The sequence below is a fragment of the Sus scrofa genome, chromosome 7 (genome assembly GCF_000003025.6).
Source record: "Sus scrofa isolate TJ Tabasco breed Duroc chromosome 7, Sscrofa11.1, whole genome shotgun sequence".
Taxonomy (NCBI): Eukaryota; Metazoa; Chordata; class Mammalia; order Artiodactyla; family Suidae; genus Sus; species Sus scrofa.
Window position 1 is genome coordinate 26,103,991 of NC_010449.5, and position 23,494 is coordinate 26,127,484.

The 23,494-nt window shown below is 37.6% G+C and overlaps 1 protein-coding gene across 1 annotated transcript in view; it reads right to left on the reverse strand.

The window, feature by feature from the left end:
* FAM83B (family with sequence similarity 83 member B) overlaps nucleotides 1-23,494 on the reverse strand; it is an 83,866-nt gene that overhangs the window by 45,816 nt on the left and 14,556 nt on the right. The window contains exon 2 of the mRNA XM_001927561.5: nucleotides 18,626-19,129. Coding sequence (XP_001927596.2) covers nucleotides 18,626-19,069 — 444 coding nt within the window. The 5' untranslated portion in view covers nucleotides 19,070-19,129. The remainder of the gene's footprint in view (nucleotides 1-18,625; nucleotides 19,130-23,494) is intronic.

The following is a 23,494-nucleotide window of genomic DNA, read 5'->3' on the forward strand; positions in this document are numbered from 1 at the left end:
GATGGTAGCAGTGGACACCACCAAGACAACAGTGGCCTCTGAGGCACCAGGTTAGAGAGGAATGAAAGAAAGACCCACACTGTAGGGTTAGTAGGAAAGAGAAATATGAAAGCAGAGACATTTGGAGGAAACTACTTCCTAAGGAAGCATAATGATTAAAAAGTAAGACAGATCCATCCATGTTGCTGCAAATGGCATTATTTTGTTCTTTTTTATGGCTGAGTAGTATTCCATTGTGTATACATATGCCACATCTTCCTAATCCATTCATCTGTTGATGGACATTTGGGTTGTTTCCACGTCTTGGCTATTGTGAAGAGTGCTGCAATGAACACATGGGTGCATGTGTCTTTTTCAAGGAAAGTTTTGTCCGGATATATGCCCAAGAGTGGGATTGCTAGGTCATATGGTAGTTCTACGTATAGTTTTCTAAGGTACCTCCATACTGATTTCCATAGTGGTTGTACCAGCTTACATTCCCACCAGCAGTGCAGAAGGGTTCCCTTTTCTTCACACCCCTTCCAGCATTTGTTATTTGTGGACTTATTAATAATGGCCGTTCTGACTGGATAAACAATGAGATCCTGCTTTGTAGCACTGGGAACTGTATCTAGTCACTTATGATGGAGCATGATAATGCGAGAAAAAAGAATCTATACGTGTGTGTACCTGGGTCACCATGCTGTACAGCAGAAAATTGACAGGGCACTCTAAACCAGCTATAATGAAAAAAAAAAAAATCATAACATATTAAAAAAAAAAGTAAGAGAGGAAGAATGGAAATGAGATAGTACAGGATGGAGGCAAGCAACTCTCTCAATGTCATCCTGGAAAGCAGAGCTAGATAATCATAAATACAAAATAAAGGTATAAAAATCAAAGTAATAGAATTGCAGGGGTGGGGTAGGGGTTTAGAGCACAGATTTTTTTTTTCCTCTCTTGAAGAAAATAGATTGGAAGAGAGGACAGTGGAAATTAGGTTTTTAAAGAGGAAGAACCTGAGGTTGAAAGGAATTCACTTGGAAAATTGTCAGACAGGAGGGAAGCATCAGGGATTTATCCAGGGAAGCAGCACTTGGTGTTTGAGGAGTAAAGATGTTAAATGCAGTTTTAAATGTTAAGCCCCATAATAAACACGTGTAATTTAAAAAATTCTCTTGTCACGGTTTCTTCTTCTTATGTGATGACATGAGTTGAATATAATGTGACAGAGGTTATAGCATTCCGTAATCAGTTTCTTCAGCAGTAAACAGGAAATTAAAAACAAAAAACAAACAAACAAACAAAAACAGGACTTTTTCTACTTCTGGGATTGAGGGGAGAATTTACATGTGTAATCAATTCTTTGGGTCACAAATTTCTGAAGAGTTATTTTTAAATAATTGGGCTCTCAAGTTCTTCGATCTTATCCTTAAAAAATAAAACAGTGTGGTCATACAAGTTAAGCGTGAATTAAGCTCTGGGAAATCTGTGACTCTGAGCTCCAGGGATTTTGCTCCTGTGAAACTATGTAAATAACTCCTAAAAGCTCCACTGATTGAATCAGGATAGGTCTACTTTTACAAACACATAAAAAGGCAGCTGACATGACAACCTTTTATTTTAGAAACCCGCTGCGTGGTTTCCCAAACTGGATTGTTAACTGACATAAACTATTTGAAATGTAACTTAGAAAGCAAAAAAGGCCAGTGTGCTTGCCCTATAAACACATGTATTGTTTGAATGTGACAGATGCTTTTTGAAAAAGGGTGAAATGATCATACTTTTGAAAAACTTAAAGCTACATTTTCCCAAACTTTATGTTTCCTAGAGTATAACTTTGATGACTATAATGCTGTAAAATTCCTGTATTTGATTTCATTCGGGACTGCTCATTTTCATCGTGATGTTTTGAACGGATTATGGCATTATATACTTTTGTTTAAAAAAGAAAGTTTAACAGAAAAAGGTAAAATATAAAAATTTTATATATAAATATATATATTAAAGTTTATATGTAGACTTCACTACTAAATAATATATGGTTATAGATGATATTTATAATATTTATAGTGTCACTTTAAAAAGACATGCAAAGTTTTTTTTTTTTAAGGCTTTCAACCTAGAAGCACTTAAACCCTATTAAATTTTCCACAGAGTTAGACATTTATAAGTATGTTTTAAGAAGTTGGAGATCTTAAACATGAAACACTGAAAAGTATGTACATATAAAACATATCTAAACATGAACATCTGTCCTTACACAGAGAGAACGTCTATATATAAAACATATTCTTACATGTGCACTATTTTAAGTAGTATTTTAAACACAAGACTTTATCATTTATAGCTTATATAGACAAAACTTCATGAGGATAATTGTTGAAATAATGAGTTTGATGATGTGTACTACATGAAGAAATGTTTGAAAAGCAAGGCATGAGGAGAAAAAAAAATACAGGATGGTGTCCATCAAAAAAAAAAAAAAGGTTGGAAATCCTCAAAATAAGAGTAAAATAAAAACAGACTTTAACTGATTCAGTGAATGAGTAATATCTATATTTCAGTACTAGACATCAATTTTAAACATTTTCCAAACATCAAAATAGTGATAGCTTATCCTTTTAAAGTTTTAGCTCCATTAATATATATCTAATACATGTGTAATTTTTTTCTTAAACTTACGTGTAGATTTTGTGATTTTTAGTCATACTAATTATTCAAAGCTAAATGAAAGGGACTCAGTACAAGATTATGGTAGCTTGCGTTAGACCAGCTTTCTTAATGGAAATAATAAAGGCTGGAAAACAAAAATAAAGGCAGCCAGGATTTGTGGAACCAAGATCACAGATAAAGGAGAAAAAGCGAGGTAAGCCAAATGTCTCCTGCACTTTTTACCTAACATTTTTTTCACATTTGCCAATTCACAGGGCAAGGCCCTGAGGCCAGACCAGTAAGATGTGGTGAAGAGCTTTTAGCAATTTCAAAGGGATGAAGAAAACAAAAACTGGAGTCCAGTACCACCAAGGCAAAGAGGACTATAAGATCCCTAATCCCAGAGAACAGAGAATCACAATAAAGTGAACTCAAGAGTCTGCGTGGTTATTGTCCTGAAGATATCTGCCCAATCTTAAATTGCTCGCTGAGTAAAAGGATGAGAAACCAAAGAGAAGAAAGTTGATAAGTGTGGAAAGAGCTTAAGAAAGCTTTTGACATTACTAAGATAAAAACTGGAGTTCAGATTCTTCCAAAAAAAAAAAGGGGGGGGAGAGACTCCTCTAAACACTTCCAGTGAAGCCCCCCTGAAGTAAATGGAAATTTAAGACCACTATTCTATTCATTCTCATATCTCAAACTCCATATGGAATAGGTTATCTACCCTTCCTTTTACTGCCAACCTAAAGAAAACAAAATTCTTTCTAATAGATGGAGATTACCTCTGCAACTTTTTTACTAAATATTCAGTATTCAATCAAAAAATTCTAAGAACCAAATGACCAAACACCATGGGGGGGAAAAAAAAGAAAAAAAAGGGCAATTGAAATAGATTTATAGGTGATCCAGATATTGGTGTTATCAAAAACTGACTTGAAAATAACTATTATTGAGACATTCAAGAATTATGCAGCTAAGAAATACCAATACCAAAATTAAGAATTCAATAGTTGAGTTTAATCATAATACTCAAAGTGACTTAAAAATACCTATGTAGAAAATATCCAGAAAGCCATACAGAAAGAAAATTATAGAAAATACAAAATTGAATATGAAATATACATGGGATGTGTTTAAAAAAACAAACAAACAAAGATGTGTAGACCCCTAATTAGAATTCTAGGAGAGGAACAGAAATAGAATAGGTAGAATCAACATTTGAAGAGATGGTAGTTGAGACGTTTCCAAAACAGCAGCAAGACACAGATTCAAGAAGCTCTACTATGTCAGGGAGAAAAAAAAAAAAAATGTGTGTGTGTGTGTGTGTGTGTGTGTGTGTAAAACAAATGCTCACCCAGTTATATCTTACTGCTACTGAAAATGAAAGATGAAAGTCTTAAAAGCAGATATGGAAAGAAGATACATAATCTCTAAAGAAGCAACAGTAAAAGCCAGCTGACTTTACACCTGCAATGATACTATTAAAAAAAAAAAAAATCCCACAGGAATTACCATTTAAATTTCAGGTATATTCAACATTGTAATGGAAGACCTAGCAATGTATTAAGATAATCAGAAATATAAATGTTATAAGGATTGAAGAAGAGAAAATAAAACTGGTATTAGTTACAGATATGATGATATAGCTAGAAAATTCCAAATAATCTACATGTAAAAAAGAAAGGAATTAATAAATGAATTTATCAAGCTATTGGATCCAAGGTCAAAATATAAAACAAACAAACAAACAAACAAACAAAAACCTGTATTTCATATGCTAGCAAAGAAGAAGAACGTAGAACAAAAAATTTTTAAAGTATCTTTTAACAGGATCAAAACTAACAAATAATCATTAATAAATCAAGCAAACAATATGTAAGACCTACAGACAGAAAACACAAAATCTCATTGAAAGAAAGTTATCATAACTAAATAAATAGAGGAATATACCTTGTTCATGGTTTGAAAGATTCAGTATTGTGAAGTTTTGTTCTGTTCAAATGGTCTATAGTTGCAGTATAATCCCAATCAAAAGTTCAAGAAGAACAAAACTAGAGGACATATACTACCAAAGGGAGAGATTTACTCTAAAGCTATAAAAACCCGGTGGGAGTTCCCCCTGTGGCATGGAGGAAATGAATCCAACTAGTGTCCATGAGGATATGGGTTCGATCCCTGGCCTCACTCGGTGGGTTAAGGATCCTCTGTTGCCGTGAGCTGTGGTGTAGGTGGCAGACGTGGCTTAGATCTGGCATTGCTGTGGCTGTGGTGTAGGCCAGCAGCTGTAGCTCTGATTCGACCCCTAGCCTGGGAACCCATATGCCATGGGTGCGGCCCTAAAAAGAAAAAGAAAAAGAAAAACAAAACAAAACAAAACTGAAACCCTGTGGTTCTGAAACAAGGTTAGGAAATAGATCAACAGAATACAGTGAGAAATATACTAACATATAAGTGGTCAACTATGACAGTAGTGCCACTTCAGTAAAGAATGGGAGGGATGACCTTTTCAATAAAGGGTAAATATAGTATTTCCACAAAAATTAAAATGAACCCTGACCTCATTATCACACATATAAATCAATACCAGAAGGATGTGTAAATCCAAACATGAAATATAAAACTTCTAAAAGCTAATAAAGGAGAACATCTTGATATTAGGGTAGGCATATTTCTTCCATGAGACCCCAATATAACTTTAAAATAAAAGATACAAAAAAATTGGGCTACATTAAAATTAAGGTTTTTCCATTTATCAATCAGTCAATCAATCAGGGTGAAAAATTAAACCACTGCAGATCTTTGCAAAACATGTATCTGACAAAGAATTCATATACAACATAAAAACTCTTAGAAATCAATTTTAAACAAGCAACTAACCTACTTTTAAAAAAAGAATGGGCAACGAACCCTGGGCTCTACGACAGAATGAAGAACACATCTCACCCAAAATCAAAGGACAAGCATAAAGGGGACAGTATCATAGAGGCAACTAATCAACATCTGCCAAGGGAATAGATCAGAGCTAACAAGTAAAACTGAACATGGATTTTAAAAGATGAATGACTATGGAAAAGGATGCTCCAAGGAGGGGAATAATCAGGTAGAAAATTAGGAAGCAACAAGCTGCCACGGAAGGCCCAGTGGATGGCCGTTCAGTAACACGGGAGGATCAGGGGACAGGAGGGAGGTGGAATAAGATAAAGGACAGAGGTGAGAATGCAAGGGGAGCTGCCTTCAACAGGAGGAGCCCCATATAGGCCATGCTTGTCAACCTGGACTCCATCAGGACCCAAATGTAATAGGACTGTGCAAAGGTGTCCTGAGAATTCGGTGGTTGGCCAGGTACCCACACAGAAGCTCTATCAGAGACAATATCCATGGTTAAGTGCTCTGGGCCCACTGCCTGGGTCAAGTATCACATTGCCTTTCCTACTTCAAATCCTTCTATCAAGTATTTACCTTCTTTGTTCTTCACCTATGAAGGAAGGCATCAGAGGTACCTCTTAGAGAGCTGTTCTGAATATAAATGTTGATACATATAAAGAGCTTAGGACACCGCCTAGCACATATCAGTCAATAAATGCTAGTTAATATTAATGTCATCAGCAAATTCAGGTCTCCTTCCCAGTAAAGAACCAATGAGATGTAAGAGTCTGGGGATAGACATCAGGAGGAGCCTGAACACCATCTGTCCTGAGAGTTACTAATCAGCTGGGTGACTTTGAACTTTTGGACTTTCTCAATTTCCAACTGCCCATTTGTAAAAAGAGGACATGGTCACAAACCCCAGATTCCTTCTTTTTTTTAAAATAAATTGTTCCACAATTTCAGCAGGCTCGATTATGACCTTGTACTATGACTCAGATACTGATTTTTTTTTCCACGATTATGGATTTTCCAGTAGCACATATTGGATTGATATTTAGCCAAATGGCAGTGTTTTTGCATTTTCACATTTATTTACTTGTTTGAAATATTTGTTTGACTTCTTAGGGGGAAAAGTGATGGGTGATGATTAATAAGACATTAATACAGCCCAAAGGAAAGTTTTGGCTTATGAAGGAAAACGTACTCCTACCGATTTTTCTGTTTTTAAAGTTTCAAGAGAGAGTAATTACTGAGTAGCTAATAATTAAGCAAAAACAGTTATAAGGCTTTCTTCATTTCTAAAGGAATATTACTGTGAGATGCTTATCATATCAGCACTGGGTGCCATAGTGGGGAACAGGCGGAGGCAGCAGGGATTGGCCCTGTCTGAAACAGGGGCTGCCCTGGTGAGAAAGAACATATTATCACTGATACTATTTACAAGGGCCAGCACTCGATGTCATAAAAAGCCGACTGCATTTTAGTCAGTCTCATTATTGTTTTCAAATTCCCAAGAGACAATGAACTTCCCTATTACCTGCATCCAGGGCAGGTGGCTCCCACTGCCCCTGTTCTATGCCATTGCTTATCAGCACGGGAAATCAAGAATTTTTTATGGGAAAAATCCTGAGTGGGAAAAGCAGGAGGCAAACTTTTACACATAATATCTAGTATGATCTCAAGTACTGTACATTTAAACATTCTATTTCATTGGACTATACACACTACCATATATAAAATAGATACTCAACAAAGACCTGCTGCAGCGCACATGGAACTATATTCAATATCTTGTAATAACCTGTAATGGAAAAGAATCTCAAAAGGAATATATAGATAAAATATACATGTATGTACAACTGGATCAATTTGCTGTACACTTAAAACTAACATAACATTGTACACCAACTAATTCAATATTTTTAAAAAATTCTATTTCTGTGATCTAAGATCAGGTGTTCAGATACACACACACACACACTTGTGTGTGTACATGCACTTCTCTATCCATCTATTTATCTTACAGGAAAGAAATTTTCTGAATTTTATTTCCTTAACCCTTCACTTTCCCTGATATTTTCTATAAGGAATATATGTACTCTGATAATAAGAAAAAAGAAGCCTTTATTATAGGCATTTGCTGAACCAGTAATCTGTGTTTTGCCAGCAAATATTCTGAAGGCATTGTATCTACAGCAAAATTTTTTTCCTACTTTGAAACTTGAGGAAGTGTCTTGATAACACTCTGAAACAAAGAGTAAAAAAGGTGGGAAAACATCAACACCTTTTGTAATACACAGGTCACGCACATCATGTCCATACACTCTCAATGTCCTCTCTATTCATCTTGCAGGAATCTTTCAGCACATCCCCAAATGTTAGATTCTAAACTACTTGAAGTATTTCTTTTCTCACTTACACGACCCAACAGAGCGTCCTGAACATAGCAAGGACTCAATAAGTACAAGTGAAACTATGTATAATATAGTATACAGTTGAAACCTTTTGTACAGAAATAAATTTTATTGACTTAAAATAACTGACATTTAAAAAGAACTTTAAGACCCCCCCCCAATAAATCACCTTCCTTAAGACACAGAATTAAGTATAGTCTTCTATTCCGGCAGGAAATTGAAGAATATTCTCACTTCTGGAGGACTTGGTCAGCTCCAGGCTATTATTAGCATTATTTTATTAGCATTTTCCCAACATTTGTTACAATGTGTTTTATATTTTCCTCTAGGTTTTAACTAACCAACAAAATGTTCATATGTGCAAGATCAGATGTGATGGGATCACTGACTTAGAAACATGGCATGATTCCCACTGTCCATATTCATAGCACCATCAGATGTAACTTAGAAACATGGCATGATTCCCACTGTCCATATTCATAAAGCTGGACTGAAGGACCCTCACCATTTGACCTCAAAACTCCCCCTTCCTTTTTGCAGCTCCACTCTACTCTCCCCACAATCCCTGTGGTCTGAAATGCCAAGCTCTCCATCATACAGCTCTTAGTCTTCAAAGTGACCCAAAGTGACCTCTGCAGAAAGTGAGATCCCAAAGGACACCCTCCCAGTTCTTGTCTTTCCCTCACCTGACCAGCACATGGGGATTAGTTAGTTATTGCCTTTGGGAGGTTCTGCTGCTCAACAGGTTATATAACCTCCTGCTTTATCAGGTCCTGGGTCATCTCCCAGCCAGCCTTCTTCTTATCTCACACTCTCTATTTACCTTCTCTTTGCATCTAAATCTCATTCAGGTACTTCCACAGCCATCCCTCACCTATGCCCTCAGGACCAGGACTATCTCCACGTCCAGCCATTCTGGGTGTAGATTCCAATCTGAACCAGAATCTCTACTTAGACACCTCTGTAGGTATTGGGGATTGGGGTCACCCATCAACCATATCTCAGTGCTACAGTGAAAATGATAACTTGAAGGCCTCTGTGCCTTGGTCTCTTCCTGCTTCCTGATTCCAACTCTTTGATGACTCTGAGGCCAACTTCAGAAGACAGTGCCATCATCCCAATTGCTCAGGCCAAAAATGTTGGAATTCTTCAACTTATTTCATTCCCCATAATTTACCGCCTTCGAAGTATATCCAAAATCTGGCCATCACTGCTACCATCCTGGAGATCTAAGGCAATATAATCTCATATCTGAATTATTTTAGTAGTCTCTGCTATGCTTATTATTGAGCCTCGATAGTCAATGTTCAATACTACAGTGAGATGTAACTTTTTAAAATGCAGCATACGCTATATTTTAAAATATGCTACCATTGCAGCTCCTGTCGTGACTCAGTGGTTAACAAATCCGACTAGGAATCATGAGGTTGCGGGTTTGATCTCTGGCCTTGCTCAGTGGGTTAAGGATCTGGCGTTGCCGTGAGCTGTGGTGTAGGTTGCAGACACAGCTCGGATCCCACGTTGCTGTGGCTCTGGCATAGGCTGGCGGCTAGAGCTCTGATTAGACCCTAGCCTGGGAACCTCCATGTGCCACGGGAGGGGCCCTAGAAATGGCAAAAAGACAAAAAAATAAAAATTAAAATGAAATAATAATTAAAAAAATAAAAAATAAAGTAAAATATGCTACCATCTCCAGGATGGTAGCAGTGATGGTCAGATTTTGGAAGATACTATGAGAAAATAATGTATCGATATACGTATGACTGTATCACTATGCTGCACAGCAGAAATTGACACAACACTGTAAATCAACTGCATTCTAATTAAAAAAAGAAAAAAAGAAAAAGTTAAAACAAATCAACATGTGTACACTTTAACTTACACAATGTTGTAGGTCAATTCTATCTTGTAAAAATAAATTTTAAATAAATAAATATACAGCATGTTTCAAATTGATTGGGTCTTTTTTATACCAAATTCTCCAGCGGCTCCCAATTTTGCACAGAGCCTAAGCCACATCCTTACAATGGTCCATGAAGATCTTCATGGCACCTCTCTGATTCACCTACTCATCTCCCCTATGCTTTCTGGGATCCAGCAACTGGCATCCATACTGTTCCTCTAACAAACAGGAAGGCATGTTCCTGCCCTAAAACTTACCCTAAGCCTAGTCTGCTCTGCCTGTAATTTAGGTGCAGGGCTCATAGCTTCTTTCTCCAAATCTTGATTCCAATGTCCCTTTCTTGATAAGCCTTCCTCTGAGCTCCCGATTTAAAGTCACAAACGAACCCCCACCACCACTCTCAATCCTCCTTACCGGACCATATCTGTGTTTCTGTTTTTCTCACTAGCACTCCACATTTATTTCACACATTATCTAAATCTCCCTATGTTTATGTAAGCTCCATTCAGAGCTCTTTGGTACTTTGTTCCCTTATGTATCCTCAGAATTTATAACTATACTTAACATGCAGTATGCATTAAACAAATATTTGCTGAATAAATGAGTAGCTTGCCATACTTCTCAGCTGTCGAGCCTGGCCAAAGGCTGGCTGACCTGGTCATAGTTGAACCCAGCAAGGTCAAAGGACAATCTCATTGACTGCCTTTCTCTTACTTCTTCATATTTCTCCTTTCTTTGAACTCAGAGAACCCGTTTCCTTTCAGTGCCTCTAATTCGTCTGCATTCCAGGTACTACATCTCATCCAGGTATCGTAGCCTTCTGTCAGCTCTGGGTGTGTTACCTCTGACTTCCAACAGAAACCCCGTGATGGCCTTGTACTTGGCCCGTTTAGAAACCAGTGCTTCCACATCTCCACCAACTGGTCTCCATCCCAGACCCTTTCAATCAGGGCTTCTAAATCCTCCATTTGGAAATACGCAGCCATAAATACTTTTCAGTTATGATCCTTTGGATCCGTATCACTCAGTCATACCTATTATAAGAAAGCAGAGTATTCCTCAGTAATATGGATAATAAAGGTACCTATTCCACAGCAGGGTTGCAAAGACCAATTTAAGGTAGAGCATGTAAAATGCTGAACACTGCATGACATGTAAGTGCTCAATAAAGGTTCCAGGTTCCTAGATTACTAGATTATATAACATAAATCCACCGCTCCAAATCAAATGCTAGTTCCAGTCCTGGTGGTAAAATGCCAACCAATTTTTTTTTTCAAGATAATTTGAAGAGTGTCTAGTTAAAAGACATGAATAATTGACATAAAAGTATGTGCCACATGATGAATCTGTGGCAACTACAGAATAGGGCAGAATCCTTTAAATATGAAATGTCAGTCTGGTGTGAGAGCCCCCGCCATCTCAAAAAGGCTCCCCCAGCAACCCCCCATTCCATTTTACATTGCGGGAGGACAGATAAGCAAAGAAAAGTTATGTCCATTTATTCTTACAGAAATTCACCTTTGTTGAGATGTCTCAGTGTATACCTAAGGTCCTCAGCTGATCATTTCGTTCTGCTGCAAACTACATTTTTTTTCTAACATTTTCAACAAGGATGCATACAGAGTCAAGGTGAAGTTCTCTTCATCCATGTTCCTTTAGCTCCCTTTTGGAATACCATTTGTCCCTTCTCCTCTGCAGAGTTATTTTTCCAGCTTGGCCATAAAGGCACCTGAGTTTGCAAGATTGCTAGATTTTATCCCTATTCGTGTTAGGTATTATTTAGACATTAGGAAAACTAAATGTTTTATGATCATAATGTTTTCTGATAACAATGATGCCATTCCAACCATCTACTGAAGGTGTGTTATCAGAAAAATAAGTAACTAAATAAGTGGGGTTTTTTATATCTTAATCCTATGACAGGAAGGAAAATGAGTAAACAGAAGAGATCATAAAAAAGAAGCATCTATTTCAGAGGTCCCAGAAATACAGAACTAAATTTTGTCCCGTGATCCAAACCAGCTTCTATTGAAAAAATTGGACACACCATATGCAATCCCTACAGGAATTGCTTCTCACCACTTATTTTGGAAAAAAAAGGATTAATGAGTACCAAAGAGTAATAACTGAGGACAGAACATGATCTTAAAAACATTGCCCTGAATCAGATAAATCATGGGCACTATGAAATAATTCAAATTTTATGTTATTTCTTTCTAACTGTTAATAGAAGTTTAAGTTAACATCACCAAGGTAGAGTTTCTGGTGAGTTCATTGTCTGCCATAAATAATTCTAATTTTTCTTTTTAAACTTAGACTCTTCCAAATTACCAAACTTTCAAATGAAATGTTGAAAATAAAAATCACAGATGATCTTTAGGTTTTACTTGATAATACACTGCTTAGTAAAATATCTGAAATTCATAAATTACACATGACCTCAGTGTGTGACCAAGCTAGAGATCTTACATAACAATATTTTTTGTTTTTCCATATACTTCAGATTTTTTGCTTCAACAAAGCGAAAAAAAAGCACTATCAAGAAAGCAGAGTTTTATTAAGCTAAGAAGACTAATTATGTAGACCTTAAATGATATACCTTATTATATCACTTTTTGAATTATATCAGAAATATTTAATAAGTAATAATAGTTCATAAACTCAGAGTTACTTAAACACATTTTTGACACCAAATAGCAGGCCTATAATAAATACGAACTTTAAACATTTATAGAAATTTGCTCTTTTTTATAAATGTGGAGCCTCATATAATATCTTTATTTAAAAGTCTAATAAAATCATCACGTTTAAAAATCAAGATGAAACTGGAATGACTCTTTTTTCTCTTGGTCTAGAGAATCTCCCCCTACCTCCCACTTTACTTTTCACCAGAGTTCTCTATCTTTTTAAATCTTTGAATCTTTAGGTAAGACAGTATGATTTAGGATTTTTTTCTAAAAATTCTTATTGAAGTGTGTAAATTCTATCCATAAAAAGGATGTCTTTTCTGCACATCTTGAGAATAAAATTCATCTATCCAAGCTGTCTTCACTGTAGGTCTTATTTTCAAACATACATACTTACATTGAATCAATATTTCACCATTTTAAATTTTCTAAGCAATAACACTGGAAAATGCTGTGTACATAATTATCACCATCCTTCAGAAATGTGCTTTGGTCTTTCCAGGAATAGTCATTTCACCAACAGCTAATAGCCGCGGCTGGCATTCCTAGCAAGATGCTGTCTTGTGAGCTACTGGGCTTGGTCAGTCACTGCTCTCACTTTTAAAGAAGAAATACCAAATTGCAGTGATGCGGATGCAGGCTGATTGATTTTTGACAGACTAAAGGTCTGGCATAAAGGAGTAAGAGGGGAAAAGCAGAAGGAGGAGGAGACGCAGTCATCATCATCTCAGCATCACATGTAGGGTACTGAATGTGTGGAGGTGTCATGGTAGGTATGTCAGCCACTTCATTCCACTCGCACAAAGCTCCTAAGGAATACCAGCAACTCCGTGTCACAGATGGGAAAACCAAAGCTCAGCGCAGTCTAACTCTTTGAGTTGGGATTCAACCCAGCTCTAGCTGCCACCAAGATTCAGAGTCTTCATGTCATTCCACTAAGTCTTTGAAAAGGAGCTTTATTTGAACTTGGGCAATTAAAAGAGGCTGCAGCTTTTTGCCTGTAAAAGTTATCAAGTCAATCAAGGAAATCCAAAGCTATTTTGCAACAAGGTTAAAGAACACCTCCTTTCCTCTCCCTTAAGTAACTGTGTTAAAAAAATTATATACTTAACATCATCAGGGTTATTGGTCATAATGGAGGATAGAATTAGGTAAAAAGATGGAGGAGAATGTGGAATGTGTTAAGTCTCTGGATAGCACCAGGAATTTGGCGTAGAAAGAATATTCCCATACGGACATAGTGATAGGCAACATGGTGAAGTCAGGGCAATTTTAACAAGATTTTTTAACAAGATTCTCTTTCTCTCTCTCTCTCTCACATAATGCATTTTACTCAAAGAAAAGGTGTCCAAATTAATGTCACAGGATACTAATGTCATTAAATCTAAGCAAAAGCTATTTCCCAGAAGAAACTAGTTTTGACTCAGATTTAAAGGATGAAATATTCACAGTGACTGTGGGAATAGGGAGGGTTCAGAAAGGAAATTTTTAATACAAATTGGGAACATCGGAAGAGCGCTAACCCTAGTGTAATAAAGGCACCGATAAACACATCAATATCACTTAGCTGGGCAGGATATGGTTGCAAAGTTATGGCAACGAAAGTGACACACTATGACACAGTAAATACTATTGATATAATAAGCTAATTCAGCAAGGAGTATAACATATTAAAATAATCTAGAGTCAGTGAGCACTATCAGAGATTTAGATAGGAACATTTGATATAACACACACTAAAAAGCTCTGCTTCATATTTTCATTAAGTAACCGAAAATATCTGGGGAGGTATGATGACTTTTTCCTCCCAGAACCAGTTAGCCATCAAGCCTCTAGTTTAGTACTACTTTTATAAGCCAGTCAAGGCTGAGGAAAGTCCCCATTATCAGTCTACCTTCCCTTTTGCGGCCATGGGGCCAAACAGTAGTTAATGTTTCTCTGTATTACCGAGAACTCCCTAGGCCATAACAGACACACCTAGGAACCATGACTCAGGGAGCAACCAAGACCTGAACTCAGGAGATGCAGGACAGAGCACCTCAAGACTCACTCTGCCCTAATTCTCACTAGGCTTTTGCTTATGTGTCTTCCCAACTCCATATTTCACAATCAGAAGAGTCACATCTCAGAGAAGAAGCTAGCTGAGAATTAGGAAACCCAGAGGCAAACATCATTCTAGTTAAACATTTACATATTCAAGACTTTCAGAAATTATTACTTTATGGATACCTACCACCGAGCGGCCAGAAGAAAAAAGGACTTTAATGAAAGATGACTTTTTAAAGTAATTAGAGAGGATACTTGCATAAGAAGCATTCACAGTAATTAGGAATAAATGCATATATCATCTTGGGAACACCTCTTGAGAGACAAATAATTACCTGGGAAAAGTCTTGCTAGACGCTATCAGACTTTATAAAGTTGAACCAAATGTAATTATGTCAATCACATGGTGAAAAATAGACATTAGAAAAGAGCCAGTAAATAAAAATAAGACCAATTTAGGGCAGAAGGTGTTACCTGTAATTGGATTTTCCCAAAGGAAAAATCTCAAATGTCCAAATAAGCAAATATACAAAAGGAAAAGGAAACAAACAAACAAACAAAAAAAGCCCCTCTCTAATCAAATCGTGACAACTGACAAAAATAAAATGAATAAATACAAAGTCTATGTATTTTTGAAATACCATGAAGATTATATTTTCTATTTATGAAAGCAGAATGATCCAGAGATTCTATTACATAAAATAGAAACAAATACACATTAGTGAGATTCAAAACCAAAATATTTCCAGTCAAGAGAGATGAGATATAGTATCATTTTTGTTTCCTTTCTCAAGGGACTGGAACGTTGGTTTGGTAGTTATGATCAGACTTCAACTGTGTGGACCTCCAAGAACACTGCTTTCATTATTTTAAGATTTTTCCATTACATGACATTTATTTACATAAGCACCTTATCTCAGTTGCAAACAAAACAGTGAAAACTAATTTAAATTCTTCTCTGAGATCCTTTCCTGGGTTCTGCTTTGCTCATTTCTAGACCTCCTTGTTATGGCCTCATACCGCCATAGAATTTTATAATGTTGATTACAAAGGAATTTCTCTAAGAAATGGAGAGGCAAGGAGCTTTATTCTATCCACCAAAATAAATACCGTTCAAGCATTTTATGAAAAATAAAGATCACCTTTATAATGCCATGCGATTCATTGAGAGTTACCAATAAAGAGAATTCATTCTCTGAAAACAGTTTAAAAACAGGAAATTTATTGTGATAGTTAATAGGCTTCCATCAATTCTGAAGGTTTATAAAAGCCTGACTTATCTGCTCAGTAAATGATAGTCATGAAAAGCACGTAGAATCTTTAAGACGCAATATGTTCCAAAAAGCTGGCATTTCATAATAATATTTGCTCTTATTTTAACATTTTTCACTTGTTTGGTTATGAGCTAAATAGTCTAAAAATGTTTTGTAAAAATGCGGTCAACAATTTTTTCTTCTCTGGAGTACTAGATCCTTCCAACATCCTTAAATAAACAGATAGCATATGAAGAAATTTCCAAAAATACTAGAGAAATATACATCCCATGCTTTTATAGCCCATTTGACCTTGCTGTTTACTGCATCTGCTTAGAAATTAACTAGTTCTTGAATACTTTTGTCCAACCACAAAAGAAAATCACTGTTATCTGCTATGACTTATATTAAATTTCCAAAACACTCAAGTTATCAAGTCCAAATAATTCTTTCTTTGAATTCAGCTTGGATATGCATACAGAAGGTGATATACATACCCTGGGTCTGTATAAAGATAAAATTATTTCTTATTTTGTGCCACTTGAATTTGGTGAAAGAGAAGCAAAACATTACATTATTGTTTTACACTTTGGACTTTGAGTTCCTCAGCTTGCTAATTCAAGTGGGAGTTCCCAGGAGACAATGACCAGACAGAGGATATTACTTTTAGAGGCTCACTAAATAAATAGCTGCCACATTAGAAAGAAAAAAATACATCAAAAGGTCATGACTAATGTTCAGTTTCCAGTGAGTGCTAGCCCAAGAACTCAAGCTAGCTCATTTCATTTTGTGTCACAGAAATGCAGCACCCCAGAGGGAAACTAGCTGTGGTACAGGCTGATGAACTCATAGCTACAGCATTTACTGTAATAAAAATATTGTTTCACTGATGCACTTTTCAATTTTCAGTTAACACTGGTTCAAAAACATCCTGTGTCCCCAAACAGAAATTCATGAATGTTAGTGCTTGATATTTGTTATTTTACCATTACAAGGACTTGTATATATTCTTGACTTTTGTCCTGTTGTTTGTCAAAATACAACTGTATAATTTATTCACAGAGCCTAGGATGGTCGACTTTTAAAAATTCTCATTGTTTAATTCAGAAAATTGAGCTGACACTTCAATTCACTCAATAAAAGTTTGGACCCCTACCACATGCCTGATTTTACAGCTAATTGGTTTTTTTTTTTTGTTTTTTTTTTTGGCCACACCTGTGGCATATGGAAGTTCCCGGGCCAGGGCTTGAACCCGCACCATAGCAGAGACCCAAGCCACTGCAATGACAATGCTGGATCTTAACTCACTGTGCCGCAAGAGAACTCCTGCGTGGATAAATTTTAACTACTGGAATAGATGAGTACTTCCCTTAAGTAACCCTGCTGGAGGAGTTAACACAGCTGAAAAAGCCCCATTATTTGAGCTTAAAAGGTCTAGGGGGAAAAATCACCTTACTTTTGCGAAGCCTGCATTTGACATTAGCCTTGGAACATTGTGTCTCCCTAACTTGAATGAGAGGCTCTTAGTTGCCTGTCTTGCAAAGTATCTTGTCCCTGTGGATTTCAAGGGTCTAATATGTCTGTGCTTCATGAAAGCATGCTTTCTCAAGTATCTCTGCATCTTGTTGACATGAAAGAAAGCAATGCCTGCTAAATGTGCAACCTAGGCCCCTTTTAGATCTAAATTTCTATACTATATAGTATCTGCGACTGAGAAACAGACAATCGTACAATCATCATTTTTTGTGCGTACACTTAAAAACGCAATTAACAGCCTGGGGAATTTTGTTGTAGTTGCCAAAACACCTCTCATGGGCTTGAGTACATAGAAAACTCTCAGTCAGGCTGATTAGACTGATGAAAAGAACAGGTCTACAGTTTATCTGAGCTCCAAAACAGGATTTCTGAGATTTATAAACCAATATAAATATTTAATGAAAAGTACTGAAGCCCTAAAACGCTAAAGCACTTCAGGATCTCACTTCAGAATTTTACATGATCATGTCTGATTTCACAGTTTCCACACAACTCGGGAAATAAATAAGAAAATCCATGGTGTATTTAATAGGATAAACTTCATCCAGAGCAAGAATTAGGGCTCCATCCTGTTGAGAACAGAAGAAATGTACCAGATTTACCAAGAACCTATTTCTTTTCAGGGACTAAAGAAGATGCGAATGATTGAGACAGTGAATGCATCATTCCCCATCCACACACCTCAGTCTTTGCGGATGAAGACCTCCCAGGTGTAGGTACATGATAAAGAGAAGGAAACCTCCACCTGCAGCAGGACTCAACACCCCTCCAAGATATTCGCAAGCCATGGCAAACCTTCCAATGTATCTACATGTATATTTCCTGAAAGGTAACAGGCACGTGCTGTACACACAGAGACTCTACAGATGTACCTATAGATGATATAGATATACAGATACAGGTATAACTGTTATACTACTCTGGTGATTATCCCCACTTCCAATTTTTCATTTAGAAATAGAAATATTGGAGTTCCCGTCATGGCCCAGTGGTTAACGAATCCGACTAGGAACTATGAGGCTGCGGGTTCGATCCCTGGCCTTGCTCAGTGGGTTAAGGATCTGGCGTTGCCGTGAGCTGTGGTGTAGGTTGCAGACGCGGCTCGGATCCTGCATTGCTGTGGCTCTGGTGTAGGCCAGTGGCTACAGCTCTGATTCAACCCCTAGCCTGAGAACCTCCATATGCCAAGGGAGTGGCCCAAGAAATGGCAAAAAGACAAAAAAAAAAAAAAAAAAAAAAAAAAAAAGAGAGAGAGAGAGAGAAAGAAAGACATTGAAATATTACCTTTCTTGCTTCTTTTATCATCTTCCGAATAGTTTCCTTAATCGTAAGTAGTTGCGCTCTTGGCGGATGAAAGAGGAGGTCTATGTGGGTGCCTCCTAAGAGTCCGGGCATCACGTAGGGCCAGCCTAAGTCAAGGTTTGGAGCTTCCACATCAGACTCCACAGGCCAGTAAGTCCCAGAAGATGAAGTATCATCATAGGAATTGTCATTACCATGTGCTGTGCTTTGTGCAACTTTCTGAACATTTTTCAAAATATAAGCGATTTCTTCCTCAGCTAGAAAGTCCGACACTCGTTCCGTGGCAAGAAATTCTTGGTATGCATCTAACCCATGTTCAATCAGCGTGTCCACGGCTACTCGATACCACTCCTTGTAGTGAGGTTCAATGTAATTGTCTGATTTACACTCATCATTCAAGGAGGAAAGCATTGAAGAGGTCTCCATGCTTGCAAACCTCTGACAACAACACTTTCAAATGTCCATTCGTGCAGCGCCTCAAGGGATCTGGGTGTTTAAAAGGAAAAACGGAGAATCAGTTAGAGTTCTACTTTCAAGTGTTTTATAATGCACGTCAACTATCATTTTTACATTTATTTATTTCTACTACCAATAGCTCAATATACCATACATTTCATTTCCAAAGTGGCATTAATAATACCATAATTCACCTATTTATCGCAAATAAGCTAAACAGATTTCCTTTTACAGACCACTAGTTGATATTCCTTTTTTCCCAGGTACCGCTACAATTTAGTTTCTCATCTAAGGAAATGTACCTTCCTTTTCTGAGATCCAGGAAGTCCCTCCTTCCTAACTTTAATCTGGGATTTACACATGGCGTGATCAGTTTCTATAAACCTTTTTTGTTTTAGTTTAAAATATTTTAAAAGAGAATTAGGATAAACTCAATGCCTAGACAGCCGTTAATAGAAATCTTTACTGAGTACTTGCTATGCATGGATACTGGTCAAATATAAAAAGCACGAAATACTTGCCTTCCAGGAATGTATTAAGTAGATGAAGAGGCAAAATGTATATACAGAACTGTGTGGTACCACTCTGAACAAAGACATATATTGCTAAGGGCCAAAATGAGTAATGCCTATAGTCAATGCTTTCAGAATAAAAGCCAGTAGAGCTCAATATGGAACAAAAGAGTTAAGGCTAGACCTGTGCAGGAGGTGGGCTTCAGGTGTACATGGGGCAATGAGGGAAAAACAATCAGGTGGCAAGAGGAGTATTTCATCCTACACAAGAATGAAAGAATATAAAACATAAGCAAAAGACCAGAACAGGTAAGAACGTGGTACATCCAGGAATGAATTTAAAACAGAAATGAAAACAGGAGTTCCCTCTGTGGCACAACAGGATCAGGGGATTGGTAGCTTCTCTGGAGCACTGGGACCCAGGTTCGATCCCTGATCCAGCAAGGGGGCTTAAGGATCCAGCATCGCCACAGCTGCCGTGTAAGTCAAAACTGTGGCTCAGATCTGATCCCTGGCCCGGGAGCTCCATATGCCATGGGGTATCCAAGAAAGAAAAGAAGAAGGAAAAATAAAAAGAAAAACTTGGTGTGCTGGATATCAGGATTCTTATTAAAGATAGGAGATAAAGCTGACTAGACAAAATGGAATCAGAGGAGGAGGGACACTGCAGATTTTTGTGATTCAGCAAAACTTGTGTTTAAAACAATTAGTTGTGCAGTATCAGGGGACAGGGAGTAGCTAGCAGAGTCTTTCGGTGCTCAAACGCCCAGTGAGGACGTGACAAGAAAATTCAAGTGATGGTTCAAAGCAAGAACTCGAGTTTGATGGCCTGATAGCATATAGGTGATAAAGATACTCAGGACATCAAAGACAATTCAGACTTCTCTTAGGGATCAAAATATACCTATCCCAGCTCCTGCCCCATCCCTCACAATACCCACAAAGTGATACTCACTCAATCATTCACTGTGTGAGATACTGGACTGGACCTTATCTCAATCAAAACAAGGGCTTCCCGGGCTTTTGCGGTCATGATCGCCATTGTGTGGATTCAAAGTCTAACTCTATGATGTGCTACAAGAACTGTGGAGCCAATCTGACCACGAACATCTTTGTCCATGGCCCTGCCCTCATTTACAATTTTCCTCTAAACTCTGTCTTTTCGGTCTCAGGCTTCCCACAAATCAAATCTGATTTGGGAAGGGTAACCCAGAAAGCCATGATCACTTATTATTCCCTTATCTGAAAACATGTAACACGAGTCACTAATCATAGAGTGAGGTCCTGAAGGAGTGGGTATTAAATGGTAAGTTTTGCTGGGGGGACAAAAGATAGAAGAGGTTCAGCCTACAGGAAGGCAGAGCTGAGGACTGAGGAAGGCACCGGGTAGCCTCTCGTTACGATTTTAGTGCAGACGAGCTTGACCCCTTCCCTAGGCTCAGAGTTTTTACAGAGAAAAGCTTACAGTACTGAAAGCCCCAAGATGAAATCTGATAGAAGAATAAAAACAGAACAAGTTCTTCCGGTCCCCTGGAGGGTCCTCAGATTGAGCCATAACTTGAATGAAACTTAGGCAGCTGGAATTATCCCTGGGTCCAGGGCCATCAGTGTGCAATGCGACATGGGAATTCTGGGCCACACAGTCTTTTTTGTCCCACATAGCATTACGGTGGAGCTTTGGGGTAACACGCTCCCACACTTTGGGGGAACATGCTCCCACGCTTTGGGCAGAGGAGGAATAAACACCAAGATGTCTGCTAGGGTGAGAGGTATGGTATGAAAAAGTAAAATGTGTTACTTTTATCACCTAATTACATTTAACGTGATCTGTTGACATGCACCAGGGATCCAATGAGGAAGCTTTCCTAAATGTCTCAATCATTGCAAATGGTGCCATCTTTTTTTCTAATGACATTTTATGCAAGTTCAGTGGTTCTCCACAGGGGAGATCTGACTCCACCCACACTCCAAAGAGGAACAATATCTGGAGATGTTTTTAATTATAAGGATTTGTGGGGAGCTATGCTACTGATAGGTAGTGTGGTAGAAGCTAGGGACGCTGCTAAATATTCATGAATGCATAGGATAGCTGCCCACAGGAGGGAATTACCTGTCCAAAATGTAAATAGTGCCAAGGCTCAGAAATCTTTATCAGGTTATTCACTTTCTTCTGCATGAAATCATATTACTCATTCATGACTTCTTAAGTATTCATTAAAGTTCTCTTTTACACATAACACTTTTTTATCAAAGAAATACGGTTTTTATTTGCTTGACAAAATCAATGCATTTGATGAGAACACAGTTCCCTGAGGTTCAGTGTGGTGTGGTTTTCATTTGGTAATTCCAGTCCACGGAGGGACAAATACCCAGTGATCACATGAAACTCACACACTGTATTTGTAATTATTCAAAACATTCAGTAACTGCTGACTGTTCATAAAAATCCCAGCTTTCCTGAGCACTCATTTGAAAACGTTTAAAATTTAACTTTTGAGGGAGTTCCCATCATGGCTCAACAGTAACGAACCCAACTAGTATCCGGGAAGACACTGGTTCAATCCTTGGCCTCACTCAGTGGGTTAAGGATTTGGCGTTGCTGTGAGCTGCGATGTAGGTTGCAGACACAGCTCAGATCCTGCATTGTTGTGGCTGTGGTGGAGGTCAGCTCCTGCAACTCTGATTTGACCCCTAGCCTGGGAACATCCATATGCCACAGGTTCAGCCCTAAAAAGCAAAGAAAAAAAATTTAACTTTTGAGTTTCTATAATATGTGATGTTAAGTGCTCATGACATATATGGAAATTAAAACGCATAAAATGCTTTAAAAAAAAAACTATATTCATTTCCGAGCTTTACTTATGCAAGTGTATACTCTGCCACTATAAAAAACTCATTCTTGAACTATGTGCTAGCTGAGAAATCATAGCGATCAGAGGGATTATGAAAGCATAATCAAACTGAGAAGACACAGGTGAAAAGGTAATTATGAGGAAAAAAATAGAAGATGAGAAAGAAAAGTGAAACACTACAGGGCTAATCAAACAGCAAAGCCAGATGTGATGCAGAAAAAACATTTCATAGGAAAAATGCAACAGCCATAAGCACTGACATGGAGAAATGATGTACAAGAGTTAAGATAAGAAATAAATACAGGAGTTCCCATCGAGGTTCAGTGGTCATGAACCCAACTAGGATCTGGCATTGTTGTGAGCTGCGGTGTAGGTCACAGGCGAAGCTTGGATCCTGTGTTGCTGTGGCTGTGGCTGTGGCCGGCAGCTACAGGCCCAATTAGACCCCTAGCCTGGGAACCTCCATATGCCAGGGGTGCGGCCCTAAAAAGAAAGAAAAAAAAAAAAAACAAAAACAGAAAGAAATACACTTGACTGTTCTGCTGGAGAGGCCATTCTTTAACAGCTGCCTAAAGATACTAACTTATCACAAGAGATGTTTACAAGGGATACTTTCGAAGGAACCACCAACAAAGAAATTTTAATGGAGGAGAACAAGGTAATGGCACCTGCAGGAATGGTTACTGCAATAAAATAGCTCCTGTATTTAGTTACATATTTAACATAAGACTTTCAAGAGTTCAATCATGAAATCTTTGAAGGGCTATACTTGAGGACAAAATTACAGAGGTGTGCCTTTAAACACATAAAAAGTATCATTCAATTAATAATAATTAACAACCCTAGAAAACATATTCTTTTAACATATAGAATAAACTTAATGAGTAGAGAAAAATAAAATCTTGCCATAATACAAAAACTGAGTAGACCGCTAGGCTCACCTACTAGTTAAGTGATTCATTCCAGAAAAAGAGCCTTGTAAAATACATGATTCAGACCCAGGCCTCAAAACCACTACACAATGCCTTTGA